Source organism: Centroberyx gerrardi, chromosome 13 (assembly GCF_048128805.1).
Source record: "Centroberyx gerrardi isolate f3 chromosome 13, fCenGer3.hap1.cur.20231027, whole genome shotgun sequence".
NCBI classification, from domain to species: domain Eukaryota; kingdom Metazoa; phylum Chordata; class Actinopteri; order Beryciformes; family Berycidae; genus Centroberyx; species Centroberyx gerrardi.
This window is the reverse complement of record NC_136009.1, coordinates 14,234,256-14,258,131: the sequence shown is the minus strand read 5'-3', so window position 1 is coordinate 14,258,131 and position 23,876 is coordinate 14,234,256. Positions and strand designations below refer to the sequence as shown.

Genomic DNA, 23,876 nt, shown 5'->3' with positions numbered 1-23,876 from the left:
TCGAGTGAAGTGATCGATCATATATGTGTGGGTGTGTGTACGCGTGTGTAGAATTCCTCTCACAAGCCACGAGTAAAACATGCATTAACACTTATTCCGTCCACAGGCTGTCTGGCTCTTAGGAGAGGATGCCCTTAGATACAGATCTGGAGCCAGATTACGATTCCAAAATCCTAAATCACACATCTGGTCTGAGATCAGCGTCTAGGAGCAACTTCACCCAACTCCATCGGTACCAGCCGGGACGCACGTCACTGAAACCACCAGAGGCACATTTCAAACACCTTCTTCTGTCACGCACACAACAAGGCAAACTGCAGACTGCATCACTCAAAGACAGTAATAGATGTAGTGATGTAAGGGGGATTAGGGGGGAAAAAGAGAGCGTGAGAGATGGGGGAAGGGGGGAGAGTGAAGTTTGGGGTAAGGCTCAAGGTGCAAATTGATACTGTGCACGTATTGCCTATAGGTGTGAGCTGGCAGGGCAGAGGAGGGAGGGACGGAAGCACTCTCAAGGTCGGATGGGACAGGTAAGGCTGGGGGTGGAGGGAAGGTTTTGGCTGTTTCGGCGTAGAGGTCAGAGTTCAGAGGTGGTGGCGTTGAGGCTGGTTCTTTAACAGGTCAGAGTCTCAACAAGGCATTGGCTGCTGCGCTTCCTCGTCGCTGGACGCTGATTGGCCGTGGCCACGACGACTTCGGTAGCATCGCTGGTCTTCAGGAAACCCCAATCAGTAGGCCGCTCTCTGGCAACACCTCTCTGGTCCTCAGCTGAACGAGGGAGAGAAGGAGGAGAGAGGCGGGGAGGAAACCAGAGAGGGCAGCGGTTACTCCACAGCTGTTACACAATCTAATACAACAGACAAACTGTTGGCGAAATAGTGAAATGGTTAAACAAGTAACACCGCAACAAGGAGTAGTAATGCCATGTAATGCACTGTTAGTTATACTGAGATTCCCGAAATGCAACTGATTGCAGATGAAAAGCTGAGGATGAGTGATTAGAGGATAAGCAATGCTGTTATTCATATCCCCTGTCCCTTACAAGCGCGCGCACACACACACACACACACACACACACACACACACACACCTGCTGTTTTGCCTGTGTGGTGCGTGCCTGGTGGTGTGAGTGGGTGTAAGTGTTTATGACAGCGCTTGATCCCATTGCTCCCATGATTGAAGGGCAGCAGTAAGCCTTTTTTTAAAGCTGTCAGGCCATGTCTATGTTTGTGTTTAGGTCCTTGAGCGATACTATGATAGTATATACACAGAATGGAAACTATGCAGTACTCTGTTATTTCGGCCCTCATTGTGGGGGGGGGTCTCCAAATTGGTTCACTTGAAGCTGTAAATAGATTCAAGCATACTACAGGGGCATTTAGAAGTAAACAACAGTTTGGTGCACTGGTGGCTCAGCGGGTTGGAGTTTGTTGTGGGTTCAGGAACAACTCATGGCCTTTTAAAGCCCTTCTTCAACCAGGCAAGTTGACTAAAAACACAACAGCTTCAGTGCGTAGCTGTAGAGGAAGGTTGGTTTTGGCCAGAACAAGCCCGTTGTCACCGGTCATAACTCCCTCTTTCTCCCATTTTCTAGTCTTAAAAAAACAAAGTAAACACAGTTATACTACAATGATGCTAGCTGTCTGTCAGGATGGTAAAGCAGTGATGTCACAGCATGATGAGGACAAGCAAATCCACACTGAGGTAAAAGTTGCCCCTGACCACAGAGCCATGATCCAATTACCTTTGCAGCCATAGCTTAACCACTGAGAATTAACTACAGCACTGTTGTCAGGAAATTGAAAGATCGGGGACAACTTCTACCTGTTCGCAACACCACAAGATGTCAAACTATTACCAGCATAAGGAGAGGAAGAGGAGGAGCTTAGAGAGGAAAGTCTCAGCTCGTTCTTCTGGGGGTATTTAGAAGACAAGGAACAAGGAGAGGAGAGGAAAGGAGAGAAGGAGAGGAGAGGAGAGGAGAGGAGAGGAGAGGAGAGGAGAGGAGAGGAGAGGAGAGGAGAGACAAATGCAGGATGAAGGAACAAGTGACACAGAAGCAGAAGTCCCAAAGTGACTGATTTACACCATATATACAAAAGACTATGATTAGGACACTTGGCATACTACAACATACACTACAGATAGACACAGTACTGTGACCTATGGGATATGCATACAGATAACCTATGTATGGGATATACTGTATGAATGAAGGTGTATATGGAGCAGTGATTTTTGCTTACCTCCAAGTTTGTCCTTGCTTTCTTCAGCACATCACGAGTCCTTGATACTGCAATAAACAAAAAAAAATCTCTCTATTATCTCTATTACAATATAGGCTCATGGCTGCAAGTACACACACATGATCACACCATGTCAGCACTTTCATTGCTACACACAGAAAAACAAATGCGAGTGCTCATGTGGGCAAAACACCCTATTGTAGATCTCTCTCTCTCTCTCTCTCTCTCTGTAACTCTCTCCCTCTCTCTCTCTCTGAATGTGGGTGTTCTTCTTTCTGTCGTATGATGTATTTTCTGGATAGCGTTCCTACCTTGACCTGTATTAACTTAAGTAGCTTTTAATAAAGCAGAAATTTTAATTTCAACTTCTCCCTTCTTTCTCTCTCTCTCTTTCTCTCTCTCTCTCTCTCTCTCTCTCTCTCACACACACACACACACACACACACACTTACACTGGTTGACTATGTAGTGCTCCATGCTCTCCTTGGTGCGGCTGGTGTTCCTCAGTCTTTGGATGGTTCCCTGAAGAACCTCTTCCTGCTCTGACATACGCAGTTTCAGGGACAAGATCTCCTCCTGCATACACTGCTCCTACACACACACACACACACACACACACACACACACACACACACATAGATGTTTGTTGTCATGGCTTGGCATTGTTAGCTGACAGGTATGACTTTCAAAGCTATTAAAGACCAGACCAGTCTTGTGCAGTCGTACCATGAAGTAAATTCATTCGGTCATGAAACACCTCACTGTTACAAACCTTCTTAAGGTTTTGGGTGGAGCGATCAGCGCTGGGCAGAGCCGCCCTCCAGAACATCTTCAGCAGAGCCATGGCCTCCTCTAAGATCTGCCTCAGAGTCTTGGTGTTGGACAGAAGACTCTTCACACATCCATAGTCCAGCACCTGCACACAGAGCTCAGTTAAATGCTGTCACCTTTACAGTCGCGACTTCTATTATTCCTTGTCATTGTTTTGTTCAAGAATATTTCTTTGGCAACGTGTTTTGTCCTTCTGTCCCTCACCAGGTCGCCGGTCTGCTCCTGGTTGCCCTCCAGCAGTGGTTGGCTGAGGCAGGCCTGCAGTGCTGTCTCCATGCGCTGGACAAGGCTCCGGCCCTCTAGGACTTGCTGCTGCAGGGCGCTGAAGTCATCCACGTGACCGATGGCGTGGCGGCCATTGCGGTTTGCGAACGATCCGTCAGGGGCCTCCCCCTCCAGTTCAGAGTGGGGGTCAAGAAGGTCTGCTGGAGGGAGAGATGGAGAGAGGAGTGAGTCTTGGAATGTGAAGAATTAATGAAATGATCATATTTCCTTTTGAAAGAAAGAGATTGTGGCAGTGATAAATAATTAAAATATGGCAACACTATTAGGATCAATACTTGGTGTTATACTTGTTGCAAAGCAAAACAATCTTTTTATAATCGATAGACAAATGTCACAGGGAGATTAAGTTTCAGTCATGCAGTGCAGTTAAAGTCACACCATTGGCAGTGCTGTGGCTGTCCTCCAGGTCCGAGTAGGGAGCGTAGGGAGATCCACAGTTAAACAGACCAATGTCCCTGACTGGTGGAGACGGAGCGGGGTCTGTGGAGCACGCAGACACACAATCCAGGCTAGATCACACAGCAAAGCACACCACAACACACCAGGCAGAGTCCTAAACCTCACCAACGTCTCCTGTGGTAGTACGTTAGTGTTTCACTCCGTATAGCAAACACACAGCTGGTCTGTCTGTCCAAGCATCTAACCATTCACATGCTGTATGTGTTGTTGTATGTAGTAGATGTAAATGTTGAGTAGGTAGGGAAGCATTTATGTGCACTACCAATCAAAAGTTTGATCTAAAGGCTTATGCTTACATGCTTGAAATGTAATATAATTTGTGAAGCTGATGCCTATGTATGAATTTCTTTCCAAAGCCTTTGCCTTTCCATCAAGGCAAAGGGTGGCTACTTTAAAGAATCTAAAATATAAGATAGTTTTGATTTGTTTAACACTTTTTTGGTCACTTGCAAATAGTAAAAATAAAGAAAAATGGGTGTCCAAACTTTTGACTGGTAGTGTATGTATATGTATGTATGTTTGTATGTATACCCATATCCAGAGTGGTGTGCCTCTCACCGTGCAGCAGCTGTCGTCTGTAGAAGCTGTCTCTCTGGGGGCTGGCAGTGAGGGCGGAGAGGGAGGGAGTCCGAGGAGAGCCAACGCCCAGCTTCTGCTCCAGCTGCTTGTGGAGCTCCAGTTGTTTGAGGGCGCTGTTCTCCTGGACGCTGTTCTGCAGCTGGGCCCGCAGACTCCTCACCTCGCCCAGCAGCTCCCCCAGCTCCACCGGCAGGCCTGGCAGCTCACACAGGTAGCCTGGAGATAATATACAGTCACTGACAGTTTGGAGATACTCTTGCTCTGGAGGTCTGTGGGCTGTAGAAGTCTTAATTCCAGCACAGCACTAGAATAACGACTAGATGCAGTATGATACTTGGCTATGAATACTTTAGAGGGTGGGTGCTCAAATATATTTGAAATTGTACATATAGTATACGGGTGTGTTTTCTTAAAAAAAAACAAAAAACACATGACACTGAGAGCATGAACCACTTGACAACCCCTGGGCAGTGCAGATTTTCTATTGATTATAGCTAGTGTACAGTGAATACACTGACCTTTATTGGCCTTCGAGCTGGCACACACACGGTCGTAAACCTGCAGTTCACTCTGCAGGGAGTGGATCAGCTCCCTGCTCTCACACAGCTGCTGCTGCAGCAGAGACACCTCATGCTGGAGCCTGGGGACACACAGGTAAATACTGTATACTCAGAGGACAGATATGCAAACACAGACAGACACACTTTCTTTCTTTCTGTCTGTCGGTCACTCTCTGTTTCCCACTGACACACAGACCTGTTGTTCTTCTCCTGACTGGCCTGCCGCTCCTGCCTTAGCGTGTGTATCTGCTGTCCTTGCTCCTGGCTGTGAGTCTGCAGCCGTCTTAGCTCCTCCTTCCACTGCTCCGCCTCCAGCTCCGCTTGCTTCAGACGGGCCCGTCCCGTGAGCACCGCCTCCCGCAGCTGCACCACCTCTTCACACGTGTCTGAGGGATGAGGAGAAAGGGGACCGGTAAATATCAAAAACAATCAGAATCGTTTTCGGTTCAGTTGGCTGTTAGATGCAGTACCTGTGCTGGCCTGCAGGCGGGACTGTAGAGCCAGGTTTTCTTCCTTCAGGACCCTGATCTCATTGGACAGCTGAGTGACAGTGTCCAGTCCCTGAATGTAGATGTTAGTGGGTGCACCTGGATGAAAATAGGAATTATTTAATATAAATTGAGAGTGAAACCAGTGATAGTGTTTGGTATTACTGCAGTATTTGTAGAGTGTGTGTATATGTGTGTGTGGACTGCTGTACCTCCATCACGCCCAGCGGTGGCCAGTCTCTCCTCCAGCTGCTGTCGGAGCCTCTCGTTGGTCCTGATGGACTCCTCCAGACGCTGACGCAGACACCTCACCTCCCGCAGGTGCTCCTCTATCAAGTCTACCCCTGGAAACAAATACATGATAATAATGCCATAATCATGTGGCTTCACTTGAGCTTATCATCAAGCATTTTTCATTACTAATAACTTGTTATTGAAGTCACAGTGAAATGGAAAATAACTTTTTCATATTGCATAGCTATTACTTTTGCTTCCTGGAAAACTTCCTGATACTGTGTGATAGAGAATATCATAGGGTCATACCTGCATGGCTATTTCCTGATTGGTGTCCTGATAATCCAGAATAGCTTCCAATTGGCTGAACCATGTTCTCCATATCCCACAGTGTCCCACCTGTCACTAGACCTGAGTCGGACTTGAGCGAGTGGCCCTCGGGGATGCCGCCCAGCTGGTATTGTTGAAAGGCATGATGGGATAGCTGGCTGTAGGTGGAGAGGTCGTGCTGGTTGTGGGCACCAGGTGAGAGAGGGGACAGAGCCTTGCCATGGGGAACCACAAAGCCTGTAACCATACACAAAGCAATGGAGGTGTGTAAAACATCCTGTTGAATGTTTTCAACAAAACATCTACTGCAAAATTAAGTTGATGCAAGTTAGCGGGTGGCTGTAGTCAGGAGTTATTTCCTGGCTATGCTACAGTACATTTTAGAATATAATTGCATCTATTAACAAGTTATCATGAGTTATGTCTAACACCATTCCATTTAAGTCACACTGTCCCTGGCCCCTCACCCCTGTTCTCATTCATCTGTTTGTACAGCGTGTCCAACTCTTGGCGAACAGCGTTCACAGACAGGGCCCTGGGCTGGGGGTCAAAGGTCACATGCTGACCCCAGAGGTCAGGGCCAGATGGGACAGGGAGGGAGGAGGAAACAAGCCCACTGACAAGGGCTGCAGGAGGATGACAGGAAGTGAAGGGTAGGAAACATGAAGGAAGAAGAGGAAAAAAGGTGAGCTGAGATAAGAGTCTCAGATTTTTGGGAGTTTTACAAATCATAGATCTGTGTGTCCCATACCTCTGGAAGAGTGACCGGCCAAACCCACAGGGGCTGAGCAGAGCATGTTGGGACAGCTGTTGGAAGACTTGAGGCCACGGGGAGGAAGGATAGATGGACAGACTGGAAGAGGGTGGAGAGGGGAATGGTAGGTGAAAGGATGGAAAGAGGCATTTCCAGACAGGAGAGGTGAACGAAAGGATAAGCTTCAACGTTACCTTCTCTTTCTGATCCGTGTCCTGGCTGCCGCCTGTGCTCCTCCTGATACTCGCTGGCATCTAGATCAGAGCACAGCTCCAAGTCCTCGTTGGTTCGACACTCGTCTGACACCAAAGAGGTCCTGTCTGATTGGTCGGTGGTTTCAGAGAGAGCGTGGCAGCTGGATGGGGTCTCCGGACGTTGCTGCAGTTTGGTGTGGAGGGACTCGATGATTTTATCCTTCTGCTGAAGCTCCTTACTCAGCCTGCATGCACACACACACACACACACAAGAAAGAGAATCAATCATTGCATTCTTAGCTGCTAGTTATTTTTGGCAGATGTCCATAATTGGCTGTTTATAACTGCTTAACATTGTGTGACACAATCCATGCCAGAGCTCTGTAATGCTGCATTACTATGCATGGTAACTACATGTGTATCTCCCTTACTGTTTGAGCTGTCGATGTAGAAACTCCCTGTCTCTCTCCAGCAGCATTCTAAGAAAGGCTGTCTCTCTCGCTTGGCCACGACCCCCACCCACAGAGAAAGACCACAGGGAGTCCCTGTATATGGGACTGCTCTTAGAAATCATAGACTTCCACAGTGGAGCCATCGGACCACCAGTCAAACCCAGAAACGAAGCACGAGTCCTGGATGCACTACAGCCTGAGCTGGCTGAGCCTTGTCTGGCTGCAGTCTAGATCCAGCAGAAATACTGACTAAAGTCTTTGTTGGCTTCTGGTTCTATTCACTTTATCCGGACCTCCCAGAAGACTATATAAATAATATTCTGCAATGCAAAAAAAAAAACATCCACAGAAATCTCAGTAGTTATCCATGCAAGGTGTCAGTTTTGTCGAAATCCATTAATAATTGATTTCTCAAAGCTCCAACAAGAAGAGTAGTCCACACACTGGGGAGGATGGAAGGAGGAGGCAGCAGTGAGCGACTGTCACGCAGTCACGCTGAGCCTCTTAAGTGAGGCTGGCAGGACACCTGGGAGTCCTCTGCTCAACTCACTCAACTTAACAGTAAAGGATCCACTGTGCGGCCTGTGTGTGGATTAACAACAACCTTCTGTCTCCTCTCCAACATATGGAGCCATGTGAACGGCTCCCCTCCTGCCCCAGCGCGTCACATGACTAAGTAAACCAATCACCAGGAGAGAGACAGTGCTCTACACTTTAAGCTACTATGGTGCACTAATTTCAAGTGACACAAGTGTCACCACGCTGCAGGCCATACTACAATACCGTGCAGCTTTGTTGTTAAGAAGGTTTAGAGCGGGCAAGTGGAGCCACTGGCTAGAACGTGTTGGTTTTAAATTTGATTTGTATCATGGGAGCCTATGAAACTCAGAATGATTAACCAGAGTCCACAAAACATTTGCACGTACTTTACATGTGCATACAGTACATGAGCTGTATCTGTGTGTGTGTGTAGGTAAGAGAATCACGTAGGTAGATTAGTTTCAGCTGTGCCATTCGTGGCTTCACTGTCTGATTTCTCATCTTTAAGCTGTAATGCACGTGTGCAGGTCTGTAACTAAGCACATGTACAGTTAACATACAGTATGTGGCTGTTCTTTGCCATGCTGACAGCTATACTGGACTGTGTATGTACACATGTATTGAAAATCTGTTAAATATTGCAGATGAGTATAATTAGGTAGTGAGGAACAGCTTACTCTACCTTGGCTTTATTCCATTTTATAAACCTGTGTATTAACCTATGGAGAGGTGTAGGTGCAGTTTTTGTATTTTTAGCATATCATGTTTGCACCGACCGAACAAAACAACCTCTCAGACTGGATGGGGTTGGTTGAGGCAGAGATCACCCCTTGGCTTACCTTGCCCCTACCTCGTGGTAAACAAATTCTGACAAACATGCGGCCACAGACACACACACACACACACAAAAAACAAGTGCACATGATCAAGAAGCCAACCCACCGTAGGGCAAGCAACTCATGGCCTGTCTTGTCATCATGGCCCTCTGCACGGTCTCCTATGGAAATGAGACAGGAGACAGAGAGAGAGCAGAGGAGGGGAGAGAGATAAGAGATAAAATGTCAGAAGATTTGGGCAGACAAAGATCATAAGAACGTGAAATTGTAAAACATGAAGCAACCCTCTGTGTGCTAGGAGTGAGGGAAAGGAGATTTTCCTTACGTCCACTGATCTTGGTGCCCACTCTCTGTGCCAAGGCAGTGCTCTGTGCCAGCTGCTCCCTGAAGCTCTGGCCCATGTAGTAGTCAATATCGTTGGCACGCAGCAGCTCCTCAAAGGCCTATAAGTTGTAAGTTGTAGCATAGAATATTGTAGATTTATATCAGATCAAATTAAAACGTGGTTTGAATGAAAAAGAGGATGAATGCGGAGAGGTTTGCCGTACCTTGGTGGTGTCACCCAGGTGCTGTGTGAGGATATGGCAGACTCCTCGCCCCTCTCTCATCCTCTGCCTCAGGTGGGACAGCTCGCGAGCTTGAGCCTGGATCAGAGTGTTGTACTTTCTGTGAAGGGAGGAAGAGAAGGGAACAGAGGGACACGAGGAACCACAGAATAATGTGAAGAAGTATTCAGCACAGCAATCAATTCAACATGCAATTCATGATACATATTTAAAACCATGATTAGTAGATGTTTTATATCTGCTGTGTAATGCTGCTTGTCTTTGGGGAACTTCTCTTTGCAAAATCTCTTTACAATGGAAAGGACACACTGCACATCCCAGACAGTGCAGAGATCTTGGCATGTTTTCAGAGTGCTAAGGGCCGGAAGTCATATGACTAGCAATTCCCACGTGCATCTACTAAATGTGCTGGGTAAAAGAAAGTTGCCTAGGGGGCACAGGGACTATGGAGGCAGGAGCAAAAACCAACCCACACTAAGTCTCTGAACCCTACCCCTCTAACTTAGCTCCACTCACCCAGGCCAGGTGGCACATTTCCCCTCCTCTGCCAGGCCTTTGCCCTCCAGCCTGGTGCTCTTCAGTTGCGCCTCCAGTGAGGCAACACGCGACACCAATTCTCGCAGCTCCCGGCTGGGCTTGGGCTCTGAGCGAGTCCCAAGGGTGTCCGACATCCAGCCTTCGTCCTCCTCCACGCCGCTAGGGGCTGGAGACGCCTCAAAGGCCCAATTCACCTGGAAGATCAGGACAAAATGGAGAGAAGCGTTAGGAGGGTAATTGTTATCCACTTTATGCTCATAAGCTCAATACAAGAATTAACCCAAAAATATAAGCCAGAGTAATAAACAATGTAGAGCAGCTTGTCTCTGCTACCTTGCGTGGGGTGCGCTCCAGGCTGGAAGCATAGTCGCTGGTGGTGGAGAGGGAGCGGACGCGCAGCTGCAGCCCACGGATCACCTTGTGGCAGCGGGTCAGCTGGGAGCGCAGGTCCTGGACCAGATGCTGGAGAGAGTCTGCTCCCGGCTCATCCCCCAGCTCATAAGCACTTGTGTTACTGCTGCGGTTACCACTGTACCAGCCCCCGCCTGCACCCTCATAGTCCTGATGATGGGACAGCGACGTACACATCTCCAGGTCATCAAACTCTGATGGAGGGACAAGTGAGGAGAAATATTGTATGATTGACAGGTGTGTTTAACAAGAGAGAAAAAAAGATAGGGGTGTTTGGGTTTTGGAGACAATTTTGCGTTTCTGTTTGTCACCTGGGCTGCTAGCGTCTTCTCTCTCAGCCTCGTTCTCACTGCGGCCGCAGGTCTCATAACCCAGATCCTGGAGATCCACCTGCACCTGCTTACTGGCCTGCTGCACTGACGTCTCCGCTGCAGAGAGGTGCGAGACAAATTACTGGCCACATTTAGAAAAATAAATTGTTTGGTTATCGTTTTCCTTTGTTGAGCACTTTTTTGTCTGCATGTGCACATATCAGTGTGTGTGTGTGTGTATGCGTCTATATGTGTTCCTGAGTGCGACTTACTCAGCAGATCCCTGTAGTCCTTCAGTTGTTCAGCCTGAGCGTGGACAGTGGCCTCGGACACCATCAGCCTCTCCTGCAGCTCTCTGTTCTCCTGGCGGCTCAGAGCCAGATCGGAGCGCAGGCGGGCCGCCTGCTCACGGAGGCCCTCCTCCACATGCTGCCAGAACACTCCCACCTCGCTGCTGTCACCACCAGGCTCCACCTCCTGTGAAAACAAAGTGTTTTAGCAACACTGATGCGTATTCCAAACAAAAAGACATCACATCATACTTTAAATTGACTCCAGAGGGGATACATATTTCAACAAACACTTTGATAAACACACAGTACACTAACTATTCCGTGATCTTTGAGAGAGGACAGGCAGGAGCTGTCAGGACCTCACTGCTTATATAAACCATCATGAGGCTAAGAAAACAGCCCGACATAGAGACTGTTATACCAACAGAGAGAGAAGTCGGAGACAAAAGGAGGGCAGGCCGAGAGGCAAGGCTGCTTTAGTAGGGATTGTCAAATATTGCTTTTCAGTCAGCACATTTAGGCTTTAAATTGTATTGCTATGATATATCAAATTGTTTGGTATTTCTTTGTTTATTGAAGACATTGTCAGATGTACAGAAGAGGATTAGGGCCACATGTGAAAAAGTGTTGTTCTGAGAATAAAGTCAGAATTCTGAGATGAAAGTCAGAATTCTGAGAATAAAGTCAGAATTCTGAGATGAAAGTCAGAATTCTGAGTTTAAAGTCAGAATTCTGAGTTTAAAGTCAGAATTCTGAGATTCTAAGAATTAAGTCAGAATTCCGAGGTTAAAATAATTCTGACTTCATTCTCAGAATTCTGAGATGAATCTCAGAAATCAAACACATTTGTCACATGCGGCCCTAATCCTCTTCCACAGTGATGAGTTAAAGGGGCAGTAGATGAGATTTTACTGCACCATAGCACAAAATGACCATAATATATCTGGGTGATATCTGTGGTAGGCAATTCCTACTAGTCGCCCATAGAGGTGGATGAAGGTCATAGATTTCTTAATGCCTCTTTAAATGTTTAATGTGTTACCGTCTCAGTCTGCTGCGGCTGACGATGGGACAGTAAAGTCCCCAGGTCCAGAGAGTGCGGCCGGGTGCAGTGCCTCTTCCCCCGCTGGTCTCTCAGCCTCACACACGGAGGGCCACGCTTCCCCGCCAACGCTGGAGGTGCCTCCTCCTCCTCCTCCTCCTCCTCGTCCTCCTCCTCCTCTTCCTCCTCCTCCTCCTCTTCTTCTTCCTCCTCTTCTTCCTCAATATACTCCTCTTCCTCTTCGTATTCCTCTTCCAGGTTCAGACTGTGTTCCTCCTCTGGGTTTGTCCTCAGTCCCAGGACTCCGGCTCTCCCTTGGCTGTCTCTCAGAGCCTGGTTCTCCTGCTGCAGGCTCAGCAGTGCACTCCTAGGGGAGGACGAAAAGGAACAGGAACCCACATAGACATCAGCATAAATATGGAATCACACTGTCCTTTATAGGATGAGGATGATTTATAGGATGGGCATCAAGCTAAAACCGGAGTGTTTTTCATAGTTCCTGAAAAGTTGTAATTTTGGAGATACAACAACAGTACTTCTATGTATGAGTATTATGGACCTACTGTATCAAAATTCTCACTCTATATACTTTCTGTGACCATATTTTGCAATAATTTCATATTAGACAACCACAAAGTAAAGTTTCCTGAGTATGCTATGGGAAAATATGCACCTCATCTGAGCTAGGGAGGTGAATCCATCCCTCTCCAGCTGTGACCTTATTTCTTCAAGATCCCCATTAAGAGTCTTCTCTGCTTCCTCAGGCTGCTGAACGTCCCTCCGCCCCTCAGCCTGCCGGGACAGCTCCCCCCTCACCAGCCCTCCAGACAAACCCTCCTGTCCACGGGCCATCCCAGACGTCTGCGGGTGAAAAGAGAAGACTTTTTAAACACATATAACATTGTGGTTATTGTTATAAATGTGGAATTAGGAAAGGATGGAAATCGAGATCAAATTCAAATGGATCGTATAGTGAAATGTAAACGCGGTATTTTACCTGAATGGAGGCCAGACTTCTGGCGGTCACTTTAACATCATCATCCTCTATACTGTCTGTGAACTCGTCACTGCTGCCGTCTTCATCATCTCCCTCCTCCTCCTCCTCCTCCTCCTCTGTGCTGAGCTCTGGAAACACAAGAGCCAGATCAGGACACTTGCTTTTCTCCTTTGGCTTTTATTTCTTAGTCCGCTGTTCTTTGTACTTTTTACGTCTCCGTCTCTAGCTTCCACTCACTTTTCCACTTTCCACTCTCTCTTACTCGACTGAATCACCTCTCTGAGTCATGGAACTAAGGGGAAATGTTATGTCATAAGTTCCCCGCCAGCCAAAAACACACTCAAGGCAGTCCAGCCCAGGCGTGTGTGTGTGAGTGTGTGTGAGACAGTGTACGTGTGGGCATCCATTCCACAACACTGAGCATTTGGTGTGATTTAAAAGAACAATCGACTGGAATACAATGGATTTGGGACAATGCATATTCACTCACATGAGAGATTGACTTGGAAATTTTGTGCCAAAATAAAATGTATATAGCAGAATAGTATGTACTCTGTGTAATCTCTAAAATGAATAAAGACTTATCATCAGACAACTATACGATGCTATGCATGGAGACACACACACACACACACACACGCATACACACACACACGCACACACACACACAGAGGGGAACACATACATGGATATTGGTGGGCTTCCAGGAAGCAGAGGCTCAGTGGAATGTGACTGGCAGGAATTTCAAAGGGAAATTGTTTTATGTAACAGGCCTTCATGAAACACAGACACAGACACACACATACACACACCATACACACACACACACACACACACACACACTGCATTGCTAGACATGAATAATATGTGTATGGAGATCGGCTCACTTAGCCATTACATTGCCGGGACTTAATTATGGTATTGTTTTATAATCATGGAAAGTTCAGAGGTCGGTCTAGTTAAGTATGAGAGTTGGATTTACTAAAACAGCTTTGTGTCACTAGTGAGAGGACAGGAAATTGATGGAGAGAAACTGTTGACTGAACAATGTGCACCAACTCAAGTGTAAGATAAACTGACTGGATGAGGGGCCGTGTTTACATACTGGAGCACTATATAATGAGGCCACTCTCATAACTGGGTACTTCATGATTCTGTGTATGCTGTATATTATATTGGGAATTTTGACAAACCTGTTTCATGTTTTTAAAAATATCAGGGGATATTCAGTGAAACAACTCACACGTAAGCTTCCCTTATTTTGGTGTAGCAGTGAATGTATGGGCAATACGGCTGCGTGGGTTTTGCTGACTTTTCACAAACCTTTTGTATTGGCGACAACATCAGAGACATTACAGAGCGGGGACCGTGACTGAACCTGCTGCAGCGGCCCTGTGTGCATTTTGTGTGCAAGATGTAGTGTACTAGTGAATTTCTAACCACACATCACATCAAAACAGCCATGCAAACAGGAACACCATGCTGGAATATCATGCATGAGGTCGTAAAGACATGAAGAAACACTCATTGGTAGTGGTAATATCTGTTAATGTACATTACAGGTTACAGTTTCATGTAGGCCTTGAGATTTATACAGCAAAACTACTTCTACTGGTGATGAAAAGAAAACTATTGACAAATCGTAGGATGGACTATGGACATTATATTTCAATACATTTCAAGTATGTGTGTAGTCGTGGTTATGAACGTGGATTCTGGGACAAACGGGGACACAAATAGACTGGGAGGAGGCTGAGGACAACATGAAATGAGTTATTTTCACTCTGAGGGACTTTTAAAATGGATAAAACACACTACGGGTCGGTTGGTCTTTGGGGAGAGGAGGGAAGTACATAAGGACCAAGTGGGGAATTGTCGGTTTGGGATATTCTTGAGACAAATTCCCAATTAAAGACAAGAAAGAGAAATCCATACCAAAAGTGCTTTTGACAAAAAGCCAGCACATGTTTATTTTTGTTCCATTTAAAATACAAAAAGGATGTGTCAACGAGGATTCCATCGTCAAGGCTAGATGAGAGATCAGGGCACAAAATAAAAAAAAAAATTGTAATCTAACCACTGTCAATAATGAATGGGCAAGTTCTATTCCTATCACTCACATCTCATGTGATTTATAGAAAGCATAGTGCAGACTGTCAGCAAAATACTTGCTGTTAAGATTTTTTTTTTATCTTGGTGCAAAGCTGAACTGGATTTCAAGAAGAAGATTTACTAGAAACAACAAAAGCTATTATACTCTATTACCATGAAGTTACAGTGACTTTATCAGCGCATCTACCGCACCGTATCTAATATGGTTGACTTCATCGTCCATGCATGTCTTTCAGACTAAAATGTAACTAGAGCGAAGTAGGAAAGACTGTGGGTCAAAGGTGGATCAGGAGTATACTACTTGGCCATCTTTTTGGATTTGTCTTATTCGTATCTTGGGCCTGGATTAAGTGTGTACATAGAGATGGTATAAAACAAATGATGGATGGTAAGACGCTTCACTGTAAGGCATGAGCTTGAGTTTCTCCACACCACATAACATCACTGTGACGATAAGGCTGGAAGAATGACACCGGTGAGACACAGTACATAGAAATGGCAATACAGAACAGTCGCACTGCAAAGCAATACGCAGGCAGTTTGCAAAAAACAATATAAAAACATATTCAGAACACACTCACAAAATATATTAATAAATAAAAATCTGAGTTGCACATTGCCACTTCATACAGTAGAGGTTAATTTTGAACAGGCGTCTGCGACCGTGAGTAGTGCTTGTGCCATCTGGACGAAGTTGCCTGAAGACTGAAAGTCAGTTTTACATTTTTAAATCCCACTTTAAATAAATAGTGTGCCTGATTATATGTGCTGTAGGACCACATTTTTCTAAAACTGTAAAACTCAAAACTGACTGTCAGTATCTCCAGACAGCTCCGTCTCACATAAAGAGTGCCTGTCTCACTCGGTAGTGCTGTGGTCAGACAGAGCATCATGTACAGTTAGTGACAGCGCCCCCTGCAGCCTTGGAGGCTGGACCCTGCCCATCCCCACCTCCAAAGTCGGGCTGCCTCTTAGCTGCCCGTTCCAGTGCCAGGGCCATGTTACGGGTCCTGGCCAGGACCTCCTCCAGCTGTCCGCGGAGCGCCTGAACCGAGTCCAGTTCAGTGTGCAGGGCCTGGGTCTTCTCCGAGCTGCTGTGTGGTGGAGAGGAGGAGATGGAAGACGTGCTTTGAATCCAGCAAAATGCAGCTCACAGAAACTGAGTTGTCACAAGACCTGGGTGAAGCCTCCCTACCTGTCTCCCCTGGTGTGGATGTGGGCGAGACTCTGGTACAACCTCTTCTCTGCCCGCAGGGCGTCGTTCAGCCTGTGGTACTCCGACACAAGCTGCTCCAGCACACACTGATAGGGATGAGGAGGAAGGAGAGACACGACGAGGCAAAAAAGAGAGAGATGGATGCATATTCTCAACCTGTACACACACACACACCCAGTACTGTCAAATATAGCAATTATCTAGATGGATGTGATTGAAGTGAAATCCTACTTGGTGCTCAGTGCTGTCTTTAGTGGCAACTCCCTTGGCCTGCTGTTGAGCCAAAGATAAACGCAGCGCAGAGAGCTCTTTCTGCAGGGTGAGAAACAGAAGAGATAAAGATATTCACTGCGAGACAGAAGATATTTGTTAGTTTCACGTAGCTCATCGCAGGGCGAATCACACACCTGAGCCTCCCTCTCCTTCTTCAGCACCAGCTGCAGCTCCTCCTGGATGGCTTTAATCTCTGCTTCTCTCTCTTTTGAGGAGGGCTCCATCGCCTCTTCCTGGCCCTGCATCAGCTCCTGATGAATAAAGTCATACTGTCAAGATCAGATGTACTGGAAAAGGAAACAAAGAGAGACAGACAGCTAAGGTGAAGAGGTGAGCAGGTACATTGATAAAGGCTTCCTTCTCCTTCAGCAGGCTCTGCAGACGCTCCGTCTCTCCTCCCAGCTGCTTCTCCTTGTCCCGCCTCAGCTCGCACAGCTCCCGCTCTCGTGATGACAGCTGCTTGCGTAGCTCCTGCAGCTGGCCCGTCCGCTCGCCAATCACCTGGGAGAGCCTATCAGAGCAGTCCTGAGACGGGAGAGGGGGTTTCAGCTTCATTTTGTTGTATAAACTGATCGGGCTGTGGAACTCTATGGCATTCTATCTGTTATATTTCTATAACACACTACTTCTTTTACTGTGTTGGTGTCTCTGCAGGACAGATCCCAGATCAGTAACATGGTATACCTGCAGATACTGGTCTTTGGAGCTGACAGTACTGAGCAAATCCTGGACCTGCACTTGGTGTTCATTAGATTGGCGGCTGCGGTCTGACAGCAGCTCCTGGAACAGCTTCTCCTTCAGAGACAAACGAGCCTTCAGCTCCTCCACCACCTCACTGGGACCGGCCTGCACCCTGGTGAGGAGGGCGGCGGTCAGGTCCTAGACACACACACACACACACACATACACACACACACACACAACACAAAACACAAAACAACAAACATGCACACAGAAAAGGCTGTGTCAGCACACCTGTTGTGTTTGTAAAGATCAAAAGAATTACCACAGGTCTGTCTAGTTGGACTGGTCTTTCACAGCATTGAAAGTCACATATCGGCAAACAATGCAGAGCCATGGCAACAAAGGCATACATTTGTAGGTGTGTGTGTGGGTGTGGGTGTGTGTGTGTGTGCATGTGCGTGTTTGTTACCTCTGTCTCCTGGCTGCATGTCTGCAGAGCTGCCTGCAGCTGGCTGATGATGGTGTCTTTCTCTCTCAGAGTGTTTTTCTCCTTCTCCTCGTTCTGCTGTTTCAGCCACTGCAGGTTCCTGTAGGCCTCTGCAGCCTGCTCCAGCTCCAGCTCTTTACCCCGCACCAGGGCATCCAGACTCTGGAGGGCATACGCATAATCACAATCACAGTCGTAAGCACACAAACAGAAATATGCACAAATGATAGCTTGTTTGTAACCCTTATATCAAGCTTTCCAGTCTTGAGTTGAACAGTTTTGCAAAAATGAGACTGCCACCATTTGCGCTTGACATGCGCTCTTACAAAATGTTTGATAGCCAAAAATTGAAACGAGTAAAGGGGGTCCCTTATGAATGATGCAGGTAATGAGTAACAAGATACATCATCCAAACATATATATATTTTTTTTTTAAATGATAGTAGGTAACTTAAGCCCTTGGTTGAGAACATTTGTATAAACAGGATCATCATGACATTAACTTTGTCATGATTTGTTTTTACCAGATCCCCTCAAACATCGCACCATGAAAAGTTTCTAGAGGGCAAAAATGACCTCTCCTACATGGACACGCTTGGTAAAAAAAGGCCCATGCCAAAAGTATGTGATGGCGTTTTTGGTGTGTTTGTATGGCATGTATGTCTTTGTCTGTGTACGGATGCAGTGGAGCGTACCGTGATGGTCTCGTCGTTGTTGGACAGGATGCAGCGGAGTCTCTCCAGGTCTCGCTCCTTCTCCCTGAGGGCCAGCTGCAGCCTCCGGACCTGGCCCTCCCGCTCCTCCAGACAGCGGAACTTCTCATCGATGGAGTGCTGCAGGGAGGAGAGGGAGAGCATCACGCTGCTGCTGTTCTGCGTGCTCAAACTGTTTATCACTTTCTACATAATGTTCATAGGTGTCAAAACAGGACTACGCAGGTCCGGTCTGTGTTACCAGCAAGAATTTCCAGCAACAACCAATCTTTCATGTTAGTGAACATGCACATTATTCACTGTGAGTATTTTGACAATTCAACAAAAGGAAAATATGAACAGGGTGAAAAGCAAAAAAAGGTACTCCTAATTATCAGGAGCATTTTTTGCCCCTGCATTTTTTATTTCACAGGCATGTTATGAACTTTAAAGGGCATTTTTACCAAGCTCCTGCTAATGTCTGACCCTGGTGTTTATGTGTTTGTCTGTGTGTGTGTGTGTGTGTGTGTGTGCCTTACCTCCAGAGCTCTGTCTCTATCTTTAATGCGCTCTCTTAGTTTCTCCAGTAGCGTATCTCTGGGTTTGGAGCTTGTAGTGGACTCCAGCATCTCTGAGTACTCCTACAGAAATAAAGATGGTTAGACAGGAAATCTGTGTGTGCATATCTGAATATGTATGTATGCACAGTATGTGTGTTTGTTTGTGTGTGTGTGTGTGTGTGTGTGTGTGTGTGTGTTACCTGTAGCTGCCTCTCCTTGTCCTGCAGAGAGAGTTTGAGCTGTGCGATGCTCCTGTCTTTCTCCTGCACCTCAGAGTGTTTCTCTGCCTCGCTCTCCCTCAGAGCGGCTTCTTTCGCCTGGAGCTCAGAGCGAGTCTTCTGAAGGGCGCTGCGCAGGTCCTGCAGCAGGGAGGAGAAAGGTTAAGCATGCTCCCTCGCTGCTTCTAGAGACCTTTTAAGTACTTTGCATGGATACTCATTCTGCACATACACATTCTCGAGCACACTGACCTGGTTGTGTTTCTCGGTGACCTCTCTGTGCTGCAGCGCCTCCTGCAGATCAGAGTGGAGTCTGTCCTTGAACCTGCCCAGGTCGTCTCCCTGCCTCTGGCTCTGTCTCAGACTCCTCTGGCTGGCCTCCAGCTCCAGACCCAGGGAGAACAGGGAGCTCTGCACTCCCACCAGCTCACCCTGCAGCTGGGCCAGGGTCCCGGCCTCGCTACCCCCCTCTGGAGCCTGGAGATAGAATGACCACACACCAAGGAACGACTGTATGTTATCAGCCTGAAGAGAAGATTTCTCAATATAGACCGGGGATGAATTCTATAACACAATGGTGCCTCATACATGTGTGTAAGGTCTCACCTTGGATTGTGCGAGCTGGTTGCGGTGGGCAATTTCTCTCAGCTTACACAGCGTGGCGTTCTGCCCCTCAATCAGCTGGTACAGCTCCTGGGCCTTGGGACAGAATAGATCATGAGTGTGTGTACTGACTGTGTGCATGCTCAAATATAGGCAACATCTCACATGGTTGACCTCTAGTCATGACAGAGACACAGTAGAACACGCACCTCGCTGTCTTTGGTGCTGATGGACTCGGTGAGACCCTGGATGGCTCTTTCCTGGTTCTGAGCAGCCTGGCGGATTGAACGCAGCTCACACTCCATCTCGTTCAGCTTCTCCTGTAGCTTCTACAGGAGGAGAGAGAGAGACATGGAGATTACAGTCAGGCTTTAGCTGAGATGTGCATTTAACATGCAGAATAATGAAGTGTTGTAATTTGCCATACCGTATTGTTGGCCTCACTCTCGTGGATCTTGGCCTGCAGGGATTGGACCTGGAGCTGGGCCTTCTGCAGCTCACTGACACACTGACCGGCTGCACACTCATACTGGTTCAGCTGGCTCTGCTGCTCCTCAACTAGACTCTGTAACACCCACAGAGAGAAAAGGTTTAGATATCTGCATTTTCAGTCATAAAAACACTCACTAAATGTGTGCAGTCCAACTGCTGTCTAGTTTGTGAGGAAAATATTGTTTTGTAACCTTACAATGAACTGGGCTCAGAAATCTGCCTCCAAATTCATGAAAGATTCAGAGGCATCAGGCTGCATATCCACCACAGTGGGTTGTGTAATATGTTTACACCATTTGGAAACCCAAATATCTTCTTCCCTGCTCATTCATGTGTGTACTTTGTTAAAAGCTATGGCGAGGAGACAGCGTTTTAAGAGATGTGTGAGCGTGTGCATGCATGCGTGCACGTCTATCTGTGTGGGTGGGTTTGTATGAGTGAGTGTGCCCCAAGTGCTCTGTGCAACTATTATCTTTACATAACCAGTGCATCAATGTCCACAGCTTTCACAACACTAGAGGAAGGATAAGCAAGCGTGGAGGTTGCGTTGCATATGCTCTGATGAAAGCAGCATTGTTGTGTGTGCCAATAAATTCAAGTGAAAATTCAAGCCATACTACTTTTATTTTTGGATGTGCTACTTTTTCCCTCCAACAATAGGAAGGATGTTGCAAAGATACGCATACTGGCCTATAATCAATTAGATCCCAAATAGAAGCTTCATGTAGTTTTGACTAAGTTCAATAGATTCTTGTAGATTATTGTGTAATTTAGTCTTTCTGTATATTGAAATCAGAATGTTAAGATATATAAATATAGCGTTATTGTACTTTGCACTAGCCAACCAGTGCTGAGATGACAGGGTGGTCTGACATTGCGTGGCTCACTGTGCCTCCAGGGCTCTCAGTGAAAATAGGCCAATAGTGGAGCCACTCTGTCTTAACGTCTCCCCATATCTAACCTACTTCAGTCAACAGCCCCGGCTCTCGGATCGCACACCCATATTAAGGAATAGCTACTAATTCAGGGACAAACACACACACTCACCCTCCCAAAACTGTCACTGAGGATTATTAACTTGAGGAGGCTGGATTTATAATATTACAGGCAGTACACACACATACACACAGCACACACACACACACACACACACACACACACACACACACACACACACACACACTTATGCTGACATACTTGAGCAGAAAATCCTGTGCTACGGTGCTAGTTTATGAGCGGATGAAACTGCTTCACAATGGAAAAACTGGAAGACTTGATTCTCAGGACGCCTCTCATCTGTCAGCAGGTTATGCTCATGCCTCGAGGCGTTTAGCTGCTGTAATGTAAGTCATTGTATAAATGTGCTCAAATCCTCAAGTTCCTCAGATCTGAAACTAAAAACATGGAATTAGATATCTGGCTGACATTTTACATACTAGTTTTTAATTTTGAGGGACTATGCACTCACTATATTGGAAAAACCATCAGAGCTTCCACTCTATGCACCCTACTTCACTGATATGGCTGAATGCCTCTTGGCGTGCATACACACACACACATCAAACATGCTAAGCAATTAGGCCATGCCGTGTCTCACAGCTGACATACACCTGAGTTCTCATGTAATGTATTCGCAAGCAGAACACACACACACACACACACACACACGAAAACACACACACACACACACACACACACACCACAATTAAGCACACTAGCACACATCCTCTCAGAAGAGGCTTTTGGTGGAGAGGCTGTAGGCGGGATTTAAGTGATTGACAGCTGGATTATGCGAGTAATTAAGATAGAGAGAGTAATAGTTATCTAGCGCTCTAACAGCAGAGCCGGTCTGGTCGGTTCGCTCAGGCTCGGAGAGCTGCAGATAGATTTGCAATGCATAGGCAAGATTCCCTATTCCACAGTGCGACATCATTCTGCACGACTCAAATCTTAATATTCAGCTCCACCCTCATGAAGGCATTATACCTGGTGAGGGCGTGGAGGCGGGTACTCTTTATACACATCTTCCCACAAATCCTCCAGCTCAGCCAGGTCCAGACCCCCATCCAGGCCCACATCCAGCCTGATCAGAGGAGTCTCCAGTTCGGGTGTAGGGACGTGGATGTCCCTCTCTCCATCTGGAGCTCCATAAGACACGCCCAGGACGGGGTCAGGGAAGCCCAGCCTGGTGCCTCCGTTACTGGGGCTCCGTCTGAGCAGCACCGGCAGCTTGCTCCCCTTGGGGGTCTGGACCGGTCGGTACGCGGCGTAGTTCTGGAGCAAACAGAGGGCCAGGGACAGGCCGGGCCCGGGTGAAGCTTGGCCGAGCGGGGTTCCCATGTGCTCCTCAGAGAGGGAGTCAGATATCCGGTCATCTAGCGGGTCCCTGGGGAAGCCCAGACTTCCATCTGTTATGGCTGCAGGCTGGGTGTATTCTTCAGCCGTCTCCAGGGACGCGATAGAGGGGCTGGAGCTGGCCCGGCCCGCCAGAGTGCGATCACTGTCTGATGTCCGTGAGGGGTCCTGAGAACCAGGGACCAGCGTTAGAGAGGAGGGGGGTTCTTCTGAGTCTTCCTCAAGTTTTCTTTCTCCTCCTCCACCAGTCACACTCCCTCCTACGACACTGGCTGAGTATCTGGTCGACGGCCCACAGGAAATACTCCGTGCCAGCTTCCTGGGCACCTTACAGACGGCTTCGTAGTCAGAGTCCGCCACCCGCCAGTAACTGCACCCCCGACACCTCCTGGGGGTAGTGGGCGTACAATGTTGCGACCCGGCGGCCGTAACCTCTGACCCTGGACCAGCGGGACACTGGGGGTGGTGGTGATGGTGGCAGTCCAGGCCATCCTCTGCCCAGGACTCGTACAGAGAGTAGACCAGGTCCTCTTGCAGCAGGGCGCAGTACTTAGCGTGGGTGAGACCGGACATGTCCACCATCCCTTCTCCTCCGCTACCTCCAGTCCCCGTTACGGCACCCTCTTCCCCGTTAGTTTTCCGGTAGAGCCCGCCGATGCACTGCCTCAGCCGGTGTTTCTCTTGCAGGAGCCGCTGCAGCCGCTCGATGGACAGGGCCTCCACACGGGCGATCACCGTGTCGAAGCGGTACATGCGGTCCAGCATGAAGGCGCACTTGGAGCAGGCGAACTCCCCTCTGCCGTCCCGGGTCAGCTCTCGGCCCAGAGCGTGAGACAGCAGCACCTGCAGGTTGAGCTTGGCGGTGGGATGGAAGATCCATCGCCGTTGGTTACCGCAGAGCTCCCGCGCACAGATACGACACGCCTCCTTCATCTTCACGTCAAGCATTCCACAGGCTTCAATGATGAAACAGGTCAAGTTTTGAAATCACTGAAGAATGGCAGAATATCCTCAGACTGAATCCCCCACCTATCATGCTGACAACTGAGTCCTCATAATAAATGTGTTATCATGTAAACAAAAATAAGCATAATATTAAGCTGCATTGTTCATTCAAACAAAATCAAAGAGTAACCATGTGCTTTCAGCCCACAGCAAAAGCCTTTAGGTCTTAAATAAATAATGTAAAGGTATTAATGACACCTGTGCTTGTAGTGCCGTAAAATTCAATTGCCTGG

General features: G+C 47.4%; 1 protein-coding gene across 1 annotated transcript; it reads right to left on the bottom strand.

Moving 5' to 3' along the window:
• Positions 1-419: 419 nt before the first annotated feature.
• Positions 420-23,586, bottom strand: LOC139932934 (myomegalin-like). Its single transcript, XM_071926906.2, has 41 exons — positions 22,270-23,586; positions 20,219-20,356; positions 20,001-20,120; positions 19,795-19,887; positions 19,441-19,665; positions 19,171-19,329; positions 18,950-19,051; positions 18,414-18,551; positions 17,701-17,880; positions 17,232-17,426; positions 16,890-17,072; positions 16,682-16,798; positions 16,506-16,586; positions 16,254-16,360; positions 16,010-16,152; positions 12,947-13,074; positions 12,623-12,810; positions 11,950-12,316; positions 10,887-11,091; positions 10,615-10,731; positions 10,226-10,497; positions 9,872-10,086; positions 9,338-9,455; positions 9,115-9,232; positions 8,896-8,950; positions 6,951-7,205; positions 6,788-6,861; positions 6,480-6,638; positions 5,992-6,249; positions 5,661-5,792; positions 5,431-5,547; positions 5,157-5,346; positions 4,919-5,040; positions 4,380-4,616; positions 3,741-3,842; positions 3,282-3,499; positions 3,019-3,162; positions 2,699-2,837; positions 2,247-2,293; positions 1,859-1,913; positions 420-768 (listed from the first exon to the last, which is right to left on the bottom strand). Exons 1-41 carry the CDS (start codon positions 23,584-23,586, stop codon positions 614-616), a joined length of 7,485 nt encoding a protein of 2,494 aa, XP_071783007.2. The 3' UTR covers positions 420-613.
• Between the last annotated feature and the right edge of the window lie 290 nt (positions 23,587-23,876).

What these genes read in the sequence shown, in the direction of transcription:
- LOC139932934 (XM_071926906.2), bottom strand. Translation starts at nt 23,586, where the DNA reads ATGCTTGACGTGAAGATGAAGGAGGCGTGTCGTATCTGTGCGCGGGAG. An exon ending in AGAGTGAGGCCAACAATACG is followed by an intron (nt 20,121 to 20,218) that starts GTATGGCAAATT and finishes CTCCTCCTGTAG; the next exon opens with AAGCTACAGGAGAAGCTGAA. An exon ending in CAGACGACAGCTGCTGCACG is followed by an intron (nt 3,843 to 4,379) that starts GTGAGAGGCACA and finishes CGTGCTCCACAG; the next exon opens with ACCCCGCTCCGTCTCCACCA.